Below are 14,310 nucleotides of genomic sequence, written 5' to 3' on the forward strand. Positions count from 1 at the left end.
CTGAATACACCTTCCCTGAACATAAATGGGTGGAGATTCAATCATTATGTCATAATACATCTAAAATAAATTTGAGAATATGATCGTGATAATTATTAATTATTTTTGTGATAGATAAAAAAAGTCGTATTAAAATAAAATAATACGTATATATATTATTGAATAAAAGATTTTTGGATAAGAAAAGAGAAAATGGATTATGAATTGAATGAGTGGAAAGAGTTTTAGATAGAATGTTAGGGTTTGAAGATGAAATAAAAAAAGAAAATGAAATTGAGAAGAGAGGATAGTGAGTGGGGTGCCCTGCAGCGGCGCACATGGCATAGGGTTTGACCCTTAAGGGTACATACGGCCAACAAACTCACATGGGCTTTTTTGTGGGCCCTCACACTTCATCCACCTCTACCCAATGAATCTTACCACATGCCTCTGTTACCCATGGGTCCCACTTCCCTCCACCCTTCCCTCTCATCTCATTACCCCATAAGGAGGGGTACTGCAAAAGGCTAACAAAGAAATAACCTCCTTGCTTCACCATTTTTCCTACCTTCAATGCTTATTTCTTATTCTCTTCATTACCTTCTCTTTTTTTCCTTCACATCTACACTTCATTATTTTACCTTCACAAAACCCATTTTCAATTACTCATTCAAAACTTTAAAAATGTATTAAAGACACCCAAAAACTCCTCTACATATACCACAAAATTACCAAAATAAGCCAATAAAATTAGATGGTTTTTATCATACATGGTATAGTTTACCTAGTAATTTCACTAACCTTAAAAGAGACAAGGGAAACTCAAACTTGTACGAGGAGTGATAAAAATGCAGTTGAAAAGTGCTTTTCTTTTTTCGTTATTTCGTTAATGGACTCAATTACTAAATCAATTTCCTAGGGAAGATGTCTCTGAATTTGCATTGTATAGTCATCCCACAAATCAAAGTCATAGCCAAACAAGATTTGTTGCTTCTAACACGGGGTGTAACTATCTACCTAGGCTAGGAAAATCTTAGACACAATCTTTACTTCATTATTTTCTCACGATCCGGTGTTGTTTGCCCCATTGTTGAAAGGTAGCATAGGTCAACTTAATTGTGCTCTCGTGCGATTCTAAAGCAACACTCAGATATCAATATACCACAAATCTAGTACATCTATGCACGCTACAACAACAACAACAACAGTAATGTCCTTCTTCTATATCTACTTTTCATCCCACAATTTCTGTTGCCGAACCATCTTCACCACTAACCACATCCCAATAGAAAACTTTTTAACTTCACCACAAAAACATTCTACGTAAACTTTTACTCTTAAATTTCCCCACTAATCCCTTTTCCCCATGACGTCACTGTCCAAAAGCTGTTTTATATCATAAAGGCTACACTACACAAAGCATCGTCTGCTTCTGTCACAGTTTATAGCAAATCACTACAACAAAAGATCAATCACATTCTATATTAAGGAAATCATATATATATATATATATATATATAGAGAGAGAGAGAGAGAGAGGGAGAGAGAGAGAGAGAGAAAACCATTTTTTTTAAATTAGAAATCTAGTTCAGAAATGAAGTCCTTGAGTGTAGGATTTGTTATTCACTGGTCCCAAAATTATACATCACGGATCGCAGACCGACAACTAACTGATGATGATGCTAAATCCAAAGATGAATAACTGAGTTCACACCCTGCAACCACGATCTCTGCTGGATGAAGAATACCATAATGCAATGCACATTTAATCCTAAACATTTGTCAACAATACGAAAGACACATAAAGTCCTTTCTATTTTTGTTTTCCTGAAAGAAGAAAAAACATTTACAGTTGCTAACTCACATGTCGTTATTAATTTTTGAGCTGTGAGTGCGTGCATGCAGTAGAAGTTAGCCGAGAAAAAGTTACACACGATGCTGATAGGTAGTAAATACCACATCTGCATCAGTGCAGTACACATAGCAATGAACTATCTGGAACGATACACGGAAGAAGAAAATAGTAAATAGTAAATTTACCACCTTTTGGTGAAATGAGAAAACCCTAGAGATGATAATGAAAAATAAAGAAATAAAGAAAAAGAAAAATGTAAAAGGAGGTAAGCAAGAAGAAGTGGGCATCCACTTCCACTTCTTCCACTCAACAATCATAGGAAGATAACATGACGTTGTCGTTGCCTATCCCAACAAGGTTGTAAAGGTCTCGGTCGCACATTCCTCCACGTGGCAGAAACCCATTGCTCCATGAAGTTGTTAAAATGACAAAGCACCCCATCCCTTGTTGTATTAATGCCGACCTCACCCAAACTGTTAACGAATTAACGTGGCTGCCCCTATAATATACCTCACCCCACTACTGTTATTATTATTGCAGAAAAGAGCGAAATCCCTGAATGCTTAGAGAGAGAAAGAGTGATAAAGTGGAAGAAGAAAAGAACAATCGATGGAAGCTGGTCTCATGAAGGAGAAGATGGTGTTTGAGGAAACTGAACTCAGGCTGGGACTTGGACTTGGACTACCTGGAAATGGAGGCACAGCAACTGAAGCAGCAGCAGCAGCAGCAGAAGGAGTGAGGAAGAGAGGCTTCTCTGAAACTCAGACTGAAACAACCACCGTTGATTTGAAGCTTAACCTCTCACCAAAGGAACTTTCTTCTGCTGATGGAACAGATCCACGTAATAAGCCAAACACTTCGCCTAAGGAGAAAACCCTTTTGCTTCCCGATCCCGCCAAACCTCCTGCTAAGTAACTACTACTGCTTTACCTCATATATATTTTATTTTCTTACTGCCTTTGATTCCTCTTGTATATGCATGTGTAAAACTGGAAGACTTGTTCCTTCCAATTTTCTATCTGTAACTTTTTCATTATCTTTCATGGAGTTAAAACACATAATTTAGAGAAGGAAGTAAAAAGAGTAGATAGATCATAAGAAATAAAGGAGAAATTGATCCCAGTGACTAAAAAGTTCACTGTAAGACAGAATATGAAATTGGATCTACATGTACAACACCTCAAATGGTTTATGATTTTGATGGGAAATATGGAAGGAAAGTTGATGAATATATATATTACAGGGAGCAAGTTGTGGGATGGCCACCAGTGAGGTCATTCAGGAAGAACATGTTTGCAGCACAAAAGAACATGGGAGAGGAAAGTGAGAAGAACAGCCCTAATGCAAGCTTTGTGAAAGTTAGCATGGATGGAGCACCTTATCTCCGGAAAGTGGACTTGAAGATGTACAAGAGTTACCCAGAACTCTCTGATGCCTTGGGAAAAATGTTTAGCTCCTTCACCATTGGTAACTATACTCAATTAATTTCTTTCTTCATAAACAGACACTCAGATAATTATTATTTATCTTATTTTTTCATATTATATTCAAGCAACAAAACATATGGATCTTAAATTTAATAATCCATGCATGTGAACATAAGATTGAATGGTATGGTGTTGATATATATTGAAGGGAATTGTGAATCCCAAGGCTTTAAGGATTTCATGAATGAGAGCAAGTTGATGGATCTTTTGAACAGCTCCGACTGTGTCCCAACCTATGAAGACAGGGATGGTGACTGGATGCTTGTCGGTGATGTTCCATGGGAGTAAGTTATCTTCCACTTCATCAACCCAAATTATTTTTACTAATTTCACCTTCTAATACTTTAAATAAATTAATTAATTATAAAGCCACAAAAAGAAGACAGGAACTCCATATGCACATCACATTGTTATTTCAAACAAGTCCCTATCCAATAAACTTTGCGTAAAAAAATGTGCATGTTTTAAGGAAATAATGTGTGATCATCTCCTTTTTTTTTAATCATGTCCATGTGCATCAGAATAAGCATTCCTCTTATTATGCTATACAGATTAATAGTGCACAAACTTCTCATTAAAATATACATATGAGAAGTCATTTTTTTCCAACAGAAAATTTTTTTCAACTGTCTCCATATATGTATGTTTAGATTACTTCCTAATTCTCACTTATTGTATAATTTAATTAGTAAATAACATGGATTTATTTGTTTATATGAACCAGGATGTTTGTTGAATCATGCAAGCGTTTACGTATCATGAAAGGGAAGGAAGCCATTGGACTGGGTTAGTATCTTAATTTCTTTGATGTACTTTTACTTTTACTTACTTTTTATACAAAAAAGGGAAACCCTACTCATTATTACTCATGATATATAATAATCAATATCCCTCCATTAAAGTCATATTTGCAGCATTATTAATTAACAGTTTGACATGAATGTTGTTGATTGAAAGAAAGAGATGCATTATGAAATGAAAATGTGGTTTGTTTTTGTAGCACCAAGAGCCATGGAGAAATGCAAGAACAGGAGCTAGAGCAGTAATTACCGTAACCTGTTCCAGCATCGTCAGTGGTGACAGTTGACTTAGTAACTGCAGACACAGATGGAGAGAGCAGGATGTTAAAATATAGTTAAATTGTGCATCATCATTATTATTATTATTATTATTATTATTATTATTATGGTTTGTTATATATAATATTATTTCAAACAAAGCAGTGAGATGTCTAATGTCTAAGTATAAATTATGAACAGAAACGATAATCACTCTAAATTATGTTCCAAGACCTTCTTGTTTCTTTAATCGTTGTGTGGTTGCGTAATAAGTTGTTTGTCCGTTGTAGTTATATATTTTTCATTTCCTACTTTTCAACTTGTCCTTTTTCCTTCTCCACCATCATTGATTCCTTGTATTCATCAAATTTTTTATTTGTATAATATTAAATTGTATTGCATGGATGTTAGTTTTTGTTTTAGGTCTAGAATGGAGTAGCTGGTACTTGAAATGTTCCCAAACATGATAGATTGGAAGACAAGATCATGTGCACGCACAAAGAGCATTTATGCATGTCTATATTCATGTCATGAGTTTACTTTATTATTCTTATATATATATATAAGTATGTATTAATATTATTAAAATGTTATATAAATATACTGTGTGAATAATATAAGTCTAATGTAAAATGTCTTGTCTTTCACCACTCTCAAAGAAAAAGCAATTTTAGACATGATAGCGGCATAAAAACTAAAGAATCAAAGAAAAAATTTAGTTAAAAAAATTGTTTTTCATTACTAATATTAGGGAACATAAGATTCTAGAATATTTTACATTTCTCATTTGCCAATATAAGATGTTGTAAGATCTAGAATTATATTTTATGTTATGAAGGTCTAAACAAATTTGTCTTTAATTTAAAATTATTTTTCTAATTTGTTTTTCTTTCCTTATTATGAAGACTTTATAGTAATAATTATTTTAGGAATAAATAGCCTTTTATTTTGGTATTATGAAGGGAATTTGGAGATGGGTGGTGTGTGGAGTTGATTGAAATAATAGATGATCGTTCTCTTTATGATAATATAAACAAGGTAAACAGTAGTGATAGATACTAATGAGTCGTCAATGTTAGGGAATTGATGAGTCTTTAATATGATAATGAGTCACTGTCACAAACTTAAAGAGTCTTTAAGACGACAATGATATATTCTTCTGACAATTACTTTGCCAGAAAATATGCTTATACTAATATCCTCAAATTGTTCCTTTCAACTTCTATATATTACCAAACTCAAATTCCTATCCAATATTTCAGAATTCTCTTCAAAATAATTTCCAATCTCTGCTTTTGCAACAAAATCCTCTCTTACTGTCAACCACAGTTCTTGCCTCACTATTAATGGAACCAAATTAACTTTATCAATCTCCTATATTTTTCTCTTCTATATTAACTTTTTTTTATGGAAGGCTCACAAGAATAATTTGTTTATTATATTTAAATTTATAATTTATTTGAGTTTTTATATTTCCTTTATTCAAATGAATCTTAATATTTTTTAAAGAATCAATTTTATCTTTAAATATTAGTTTTATTTGAAAGGTGTCACTTATTAAAACTAACGTGTTAATCAAAATAATATCAAAAATAGAAAATAATCCTGATAAATTATATTTTCAAACAATATTGATGTTAATTTAACAAAATATCAAATTAGTTCTATTATTAAAATATAAAAATTAAGTCTAAAATTAATTTATACTTATTTTAAGTTTCTTTATTTTTTTTTATTGTATTTTTAAAATTTGTTTTGGTTGTCAATAGGATTTCACATGCTTTTCTTAATTGATGTGTAGGAGTTGAACTTGAACCCAGTTGGTTGTAAAGTATTTCAGCCCATTTAACCATGTTGGGCAGCTTCCTTTAACATCAAAAGAAAATACATTATGTATCTTAATAGTTCAAAAGGGATTTTTATCGTTGTGTAAACATAAAAAGTTAATATGCTTTACTTTTATTTTTAATTTTTATTAATACGATAAAAAAATATTATTAATTTTTAATAATCATTACATATATTTATTAAAGAAAAAATAAAAAATATTAAAAATTTACAAAGAAATATATATAAAAGTTCTATAATTTTAATTTTTTTAATAAATACTAAATGTTAAATATATATTCTGAGATATTGCAAATTAGAATAATTAAAAAAATTATTGTAACATTTTTACTGCATATCTACCAAGGATTTTACTAAGTGGACACCAATTTGTGTTAATGCCTTACTGTCCGAATGTCAGATATTTTCTTAAATAACACATTCTCCAGTGAACTTTTTGAAAAATATTATCAACCTTTCCCTGTGAATAAAAGTTTGTAAGAAGTTCAATTAAGCACTCATTGGAACTCCTCAAGAGTTATTCATATGGGGAATTTCGCAATCTCCCTCCATACCCCTCGAATAAAATCCTGAAATTTAAGAATACCCAATTCGAGAACAAACTACCAAAATAATAATAGTAGCAATTAAATTTCCCGCTGTAATATTCATTCCACGTTATTATTTCTTTAAGGGAGAAATTATTCTAATATAAAATAATCTCTACTAACTATTCTTCTGGAAATTTTTTCAAAAGGTAAATTACTATTCAAAAAAATCAATTTTTAAAGATTTGGTTAATCTTATGAAAAACCAAACAAAAACTAAACTCACTAATTTCAAAAACAGATAATTCTTCTAAGAAAAAGATTTTATGACTAATCGAAGAAGTTGAACATTATAATTAAAACTTCTAGTCTATAATCTCACCCCCATACAGCACCCAATGAGTGACTGGGAAAACTTCATAAAAAATAGTGTTTAACTTTATTAAATTATGAGACAGTCATGCAAATATCATACAACAATTTGATAAACATTAACATTTGTCTTGTAAGACAGTTCTAAGGGCCAACTTCAGCGGCTAACATGAAAATTTATAACTAAGGATGCAGAATGAATCTAGAATTTAAATTATAACGCATTGCACATGTATACATTAGAGAATCAGTTGAAGGGAATACAATTATCAGCCCCGAAGCACGTTACAATGCTGCTGTCTATCGATCCTCCTCCGTTTTTTTTCAGGTTCAGGGGACTGCAAATAAACAAAAATAGTTTATAATAACATCATTCATTACATGTGAAAATGCACAACATAGCAGGAATTAAGAAGACTATGCTAGTTCTAAATCAAAAAAAATTCTTGTTTGAAGGGCCATTGAAACAAACACCAATTCATTTGAGAAACATGTGATCCTTTTGTATTATTGATGCACAATGCACTAAACTTTTCCACACAAACCAAGAAAAGTGGTACAGTAAAACATGTCGCATTACCTCCTCGCTGAGTAAATGTGGAACCTGAACCCTTTTGGAGCCATCAGGTAGACGTTTAGAAGGTGAATGGTTTTCCATAGCAGCATAAGAAGCATCACGAACCTGAATACAAATTAAGAATTTCCAATATCAGAACCCAAGAAGCATGGAATCTCAATCCAATTAAGTCCAAAGTATTTTATATGCTTAATCACAAACTGCACTTTCTTGGGCAGCATCTAGTTCTTCAGACCCAACATCAACTCATGAAGCTCACGTCCTAAAATATAGTAATCTATATGAAAGAAATCATCTGAAGAATTACTTAGTTACCTGACTCTGTATGGCGCCTATTAACATATCCTGACAGTCCGATGCATGCACATTTTCCAAAGTGGGGCACTGGAGCAAAAGTCTTCCTGAACAAGTCAAGTTAAAAGAGAATAATCAAATTTTCAAATCGTAAAGGAAATCTTAATGTGATGAATTTTATTTTCACATGATGATTACGGAAGAACAGGAGTATGAATGACTACCTGGATGCAAATTTGTACAAGAATTTAGATTCAGATCAATGAGTCGTGGGCAGTTTAAATACAGGGCCTGCATATTCATTGAAAAGAAGATACAGAGATTAGGAGCATCGGAAAGACTATATAGCATAGAGATCTTAGTCTAATGAAACTCACGTCTAAGCCTGTGCAGCCCCAGAAACTGAGTTTCCTTAAACGGCTGTGTTTGATAATTAGTTTCTGGTTTATAAGGTGTACATTAGAGACAGATGTTTTCTGTAATTTGCAGTTGTTTTCGTCAGCAGCTGGATTTTGCAAATTAGGATCACATATGGTCATTCCACAGTCCATGATTTCAAGGAGCGGCAACTGAAATGTCGCAAACTGAATACCACCTAAGTTAAATAGCAGCAGATTAGGAAGCAGAAACTCAAGCTAGCATAAAAGTTGTCAAGTTATTGAATATGCAATAGAAAATTACTTGAAGTCACGTTGGGGCAAACAGCAAGAAGGAGTCTTGTCAGGGTATCAGGGAACACATTGCAAATCATACTAATGCCACTGTCACTAACACTAGATCTGCGACAAAATTTTATCCATTATACACACTTTCCAAAAGAGATAAACAAGGAAATTAAGAAAAAAAAATGCATTCCTGAAATAAAATGTTATATTAAATTGTCTATTATCTCTGGGTACAGTGTTGATTTCCATAGAGTTACTAAGAACTTGATTACAGTAAGAATCAGGTACAAACCCACTGAGATCAAGCAGTTCAAGATTTGGATAGCTTGAGGAAATTGCAGCAACAGATGCATCCGTGATTTCAGACCCAAGAACAAGAGAAAGCATTCGCAGCCCCCTTCATTGCATTGAAACAAAACTTCAGTAAGAAGCTTATTAAATTAAGTGTACTTAAAAAAAAGCCATTAACTCTGAAAAAACAGAAGTAAATAAAAATGACATTCTCGCTGATTATATAAAAGGCATCACCATGGGATTTCAGATATAAATATTAAAGTCGGGAACAGAATTATAATTTTATTGTTGCTAGTAATTTGTGAGTGTCCTGTGTGCATGTGTGTGGGCTTGTGAGAGTGTATACATACTAATCTTGTAGACATGTTATTTGTTTTGTTTCCTTTCTTAAGCACGCCACATTGAGTGCAGCAGATAATCATGTCAAATGTTTGGTTCATTCACCACCAGATATATGAACACTGACAAATACAGATGCAAAGTTCAAAACATTGTAAATTGCCAGCTTCCATTTATAGATTGAGAAATTTCAACATGAAGCCATACTGTCAATGTTAACTGAGAAAGTAGAGATCAAGATGGTGAAAACAAATGACAAACCTCAACTGTGCAGCTGTAAGAGCAAGCACTGCAGAGTGTGAAAGCCGTTCAGAAGCTATATGTATGTTTTGCAATCTAGGGCAACTTCTCCCCAAGCCTTCGATCATAGTGGTGAGATCTGTACTATCATTTTCTTGGCAAGAAAACTCCAAGGAAATCTCCCTCAATTGGGGACAATTAAATACCTACAATTTCAGACATGTTAGCAACTAGAATTCACACACTCGGAAGCATATAAGTATTGATCACGTCATGAATAACATAGGAAAAAGTACGAAAGAAAAGGACAATAATCACCATTTTAGAGAGAGAGTGCAAATCTGATAGCCAGAGTGTAGAAAGACTTGACGAACAGAGGACAAAACCCCCCAGGTTAGAACATCCTTCCATCTTAAGGCTTTTGAGGCTTTTTTTATCAGCAACAAACCGGCCTAGTTCATCCCTGTATTTTCATAATTTATCAGATAAAGCTAGAATAACCAAAGACAGCACTTTTGTAGAATGGCCAAGAATGACTGTGTAAGAAATTGAACATGTCAAAAAACAAAGACAGTAAACCAGAACTAACTTTCACACAGGATACTTGCATAAAATAAAGATCATACCATGCCTTAAAAATGAAAAAGATCATACTTGCATAAAATAAAAATCGATTTATACCCATTAATTCGAATGGTTGCAGCACCGAATGTGGAGATCTCCATACTCTCAAGATTAGGACATGAGAAGGCAACGCAAGCCAGCATAGTTGAATCAAAATCACTGCAGCACAACAAACATGTTAGATTCATGAAAGAAAGAAAAAAATCAATGGCATCTTTTCTGATCCCATTTTCAAAATTCAATCCATTAATTTCTTTTTAAATTATTTTGTATCAACATTATCCCTTGTCAGAGGAAATGCTACTAATCTCTCTATTTAGATATTAGTTTAGAAAGATAGATCTCGATCAACACAAACTCTTGTTTCCAATATGATTATCTAGGTTATCACTTTTTATTTCAAGTGCCAAAACAATCTTTGAAAATTTTTATCATTTTCACTCGCCACTGCTCAATAAAGACGACATCGCAGATGAAGGTCCTACCTCTCCATCCTAAGAGAGAGTCTCACAATCCCAGGACATTTCTGCAACATCGAGGCAACAAACCCAACTGTAACCTTGACGGGAACCCTAAGTTTCAATTCCTCAGCCGCTCTCCATATCTTCTTCGCCGTCTCCCTCCACCCACGGCAAACCTTCGCGGCGGACAGCAGCCCCGCCGGCGGCAACCTCCTCATCACATCCCACAGAAGATTCGCCGGCAGACCACACGATTCTGCGTCCAGATCCAGATCAGGATCGGTTTCAGAAAACAAATCCGCATCCACTCTTTCTTCCTGTTCGGATGGATCGAATCCAGAACCGCTTTCATCAAGATCGTCAAACGACAGAGCGCGACGGCGACTAGAGGAAGGATGCCGGAGGCCAGATGTTGCAGAGGAAGGAATGGATACCACGGAGAGAGACGAATCAGGAGGAGCAGAAGTGATGGAAGCAGATACAGGAGTCTTGATGGTGCAGTTGTGACCTTTTTTGGGAAGGCCACACCGACCACAGTTGTAACTGCCACGCCTTTTGCCACGCTTGCCATCAGTGGTGGCATCTCCGCCATGGGCCGGTGGGAGAGCCGCGGCGGTAACCTGCATAGTCGATAGATAGAGTGTGGGATTGAATGAAGATAGAGGGAAATATAAGAACAAAGCGCGGGGAGCCTTCGCGCGCTAATTCTGATGTCTTTATGATATTCTTCTTTCTTTTTAATAATTTGTTGTTTTTTTAAATGACCGAATTTTGTATAAATATGCCTAATGAATAGTTATGTGAAAGGTTGTGACTCGTTAGAGAGTTTGGATTTTGTAATGAGTAACAACGGATCCTTCCTTAATAGTTACGGTTGATTATTCATTTATTGGATTGATTTTTTCATTGTTTGGAATTATTTATTAAATTTGGAAATTAATTACTTTTTTCAGTAATAAAAAACATTTTTCTTTACATATAAATATAAAATAAAATAAAATATTTTATGAATATACAATTTTATACAAAAAAACAATAGTTTAAAGTATTATTTTTTTCATTAGGGGTTGTTTTTTTCACTAATTTATAGTTATCATAAATAATTTCTTAATATTATATGTAAATTGCAAGTTTTTTCAGAAACAAATATGGTTAAAAAAAGATGTAGCTGATGTAGACATATTTGTCTTCCTGTTTAATAATTAAAATATGCTTTATTAACGATGACACTCTTAAAGATGTGATATATACATGAATATAGATAATGCTATAAATGATTTCTATTTATATATTTGAAAATTTTATACAAATTTGTTAATTTTTCAATTATATTAATATTGTAGTCATCTGTATTTAGTATTAAAATTTATGAAATATATTTTCTAGTATATAAATTAATGTTATAATGTTATTTATATTGAAAATATCTTGTGAATTTTTTTTCTAGAATATAAAAAGTTATATAATGATAGTAAAAAAAAATTTTGTTTGAAAATTTTTAAACAAGATACGCGGTGATACACTAATTTTTTAACAAAGTTACGTTATTTCAAACAAATAATAAATGGCAACAAATTATTTACAGAATTTATTTTACTTCAAAATGTTGTATTAATATTTTTTTATCAAACAAATTTTTTATATTATTTAATCTGAATAGTGAAGGTCAATAACTTAAAACCAGGTTAAGTTTGATAAAAGTCTTTAAATTCTCAGTAGCATCTTAAAAAAATTACAAATAAGCATTTGTGCTTCTAAAAGCAGAAGATTCCACAATGGTTTATTGGTGAAAACAGTCCAAGCATTTGTACCTCACCATAACATAACATAAAAGATAAAATATCAATTTAGAAGATTCTTTTTGAACAACAAATATGAAAAGTTGTTTAATTTAAATCTTTTTTATAAATCGTTATCGAGAAATGCATTGTTGACATTCAGTAAATAAAGATGTCGTTATTAAAGAGTCACCACGGCTATAAATAAACTAACAAAAGTTATATTTATCATATAAAAGACATATATGAATGGGTTAAATACAATAATGACAAGAGGAAGTAAAAAAAGACATTGGAATAAGCCAGAATGAAAAAAAGAGATAAACCTTAAAAATCCAATATTTTTCAATCAAGACATAGGAAAATAAGCAACCTAAATGCTCTTAATAGATATTGTTTTCAATATCAATTAATAGAATTGGGAAAAAGATAAAAAAAAATTCAATAAAAGAAAAATTCTTTTTATTCTCAAATTTAGATGTAATGAAATTCAAATGTTACATAGTGCATAACTCCTAAATAATGGTTTGCTTATAGGTTTCTTCTTCATCTCATCTAATAAATCATTAAGATTTGTTTTCTTTAAGATTTTTTTAATAAAATCTTAAGTCTTAAGGATTTGCAAGTGTTGTTCCCATCATCTCTCAATTCATGGTTAGGTTTTAATTAGAGAACGGAGTCTTTCTCATAACTAAAAAATTAAAAAAAAAATAATATATATATATATATATATAATATTCATTCATTCTTTTTTCATGAAGTAATATTAGTTTTTCTTGAATCAAAACTCTTAATTTATTTAAATTACAAATAGATAATATATATAATATTCTCTTTTTTTTATGCTTTAAATACTATCTTTTCTAAGATTATCTATAGATCTTTTACGTATTTGAATTCTATATCATTGATAGATTTTAATCTCTTTCTTTCACCTTTTCATTTATCTATATATTTGTATTTCTTTACAAGTAAAAAATATTTTTTTTCTTTTATGTTTCACAATTTTTCAGTTGCTATAATATTTTTATATTAAATCTTGAATTTTTAAGGTTTATCTCTCATGTTCATCCATGGTTTATTCTAATGTTGTCTCTTCTGACCTCCCTTTTGTCAGCATTACGTTTGACTTGTCCATATATATTGTTTCTTGCATGGAAAAGATATCTTTTGTTAGTTTATTTATAGTCGTGGTGGCTCTTTAACAATGATCTCTTTATCCATTGGATGTCAACAATGCATTCCTTGACAGCCATTTGTAAGAAGATATTTAAATTGAGCAACCTCCCAAATTTGTTGCTTAAGGGAGTCTTATGGGTTTGTATGTCGTCTTCGCAAATCATTAATAATTTCGTGTCACTCAAGTGTAGAAGTAGATATTTTCACTAAGTCTTTATTGATTATATTAGTAATTAGCTTGGTATATACGATTTGTATGCACAAGATTGAGGGAAGTGTTAGATATATTATCTTTATCTTTTATATTTAGTTAGTTTGTTATTATTTCTTATTTGTATTTTGGGTTTAGTCCATATTTCTTCTATATAAATAGAGGACCCTATATGTATATTCAACACAAGGAAGACTAATCACACATAGTTTTCACTATATCAACAATATTAACAAGTTGGTTAATTGTCATTCCATTTTTTATTAAGCCAATAAAATTTATAAGATTTGGGATAACCTTTTAGTCTAGTACTAAGTGTTCGATCTAACAATTGGTATTAGAATTAGGTTCACAAATTCGATTCCCCAATGGGATGTTGTTCAAGGAGAGATTATTGTAAGCAACATCATTTGTTCTGAGTGGCATCAATGAGAAAGAGTTGTGTCCTGACTAACTTTTGAACCAATTTAGTGCTACAACAATTACAACTAAACGAAGAGGACACACTATTTACAATAAGAG

General features: G+C 32.0%; 2 protein-coding genes across 2 annotated transcripts; one reads left to right on the forward strand and one right to left on the reverse strand.

Annotated features, from left to right (window-relative positions):
• The first annotated feature begins 2,314 nt into the window (after positions 1-2,314).
• LOC108325061 (auxin-induced protein AUX28) lies at positions 2,315-4,690 on the forward strand. The gene is made up of 5 exons (XM_017558053.2): positions 2,315-2,745; positions 3,078-3,301; positions 3,470-3,605; positions 4,046-4,107; positions 4,322-4,690. Exons 1-5 carry the CDS (start codon positions 2,444-2,446, stop codon positions 4,357-4,359), a joined length of 762 nt encoding a protein of 253 aa, XP_017413542.1. The 5' UTR covers positions 2,315-2,443; the 3' UTR covers positions 4,360-4,690.
• A 2,484-nt stretch (positions 4,691-7,174) lies between these two features.
• Positions 7,175-11,348, reverse strand: LOC108324976 (F-box/LRR-repeat protein 17). The gene is made up of 11 exons (XM_017557941.2): positions 10,645-11,348; positions 10,217-10,318; positions 9,854-9,998; positions 9,557-9,741; positions 8,955-9,059; positions 8,679-8,776; positions 8,375-8,592; positions 8,222-8,288; positions 8,019-8,104; positions 7,707-7,808; positions 7,175-7,464 (listed from the first exon to the last, which is right to left on the reverse strand). Exons 1-11 carry the CDS (start codon positions 11,244-11,246, stop codon positions 7,396-7,398), a joined length of 1,779 nt encoding a protein of 592 aa, XP_017413430.1. The 5' UTR covers positions 11,247-11,348; the 3' UTR covers positions 7,175-7,395.
• Positions 11,349-14,310: the final 2,962 nt, after the last annotated feature.

The sequence above is a fragment of the Vigna angularis genome, chromosome 3 (genome assembly GCF_016808095.1).
Source record: "Vigna angularis cultivar LongXiaoDou No.4 chromosome 3, ASM1680809v1, whole genome shotgun sequence".
Classification (NCBI taxonomy): domain Eukaryota; kingdom Viridiplantae; phylum Streptophyta; class Magnoliopsida; order Fabales; family Fabaceae; genus Vigna; species Vigna angularis.

Coding starts and splice junctions, on each gene's coding strand:
- LOC108325061 (XM_017558053.2), top strand. CDS start 2,444: ATGGAAGCTGGTCTCATGAAGGAGAAGATGGTGTTTGAGGAAACTGAA. Junction 3,302..3,469: donor GTTTAGCTCCTTCACCATTG/GTAACTATACTC, acceptor TATATATTGAAG/GGAATTGTGAATCCCAAGGC. Junction 3,606..4,045: donor GTCGGTGATGTTCCATGGGA/GTAAGTTATCTT, acceptor TATATGAACCAG/GATGTTTGTTGAATCATGCA.
- LOC108324976 (XM_017557941.2), bottom strand. CDS start 11,246: ATGCAGGTTACCGCCGCGGCTCTCCCACCGGCCCATGGCGGAGATGCC. Junction 9,742..9,853: donor TGCACTCTCTCTCTAAAATG/GTGATTATTGTC, acceptor CTGAAATTGTAG/GTATTTAATTGTCCCCAATT. Junction 8,105..8,221: donor TTGTACAAATTTGCATCCAG/GTAGTCATTCAT, acceptor TGACTTGTTCAG/GAAGACTTTTGCTCCAGTGC.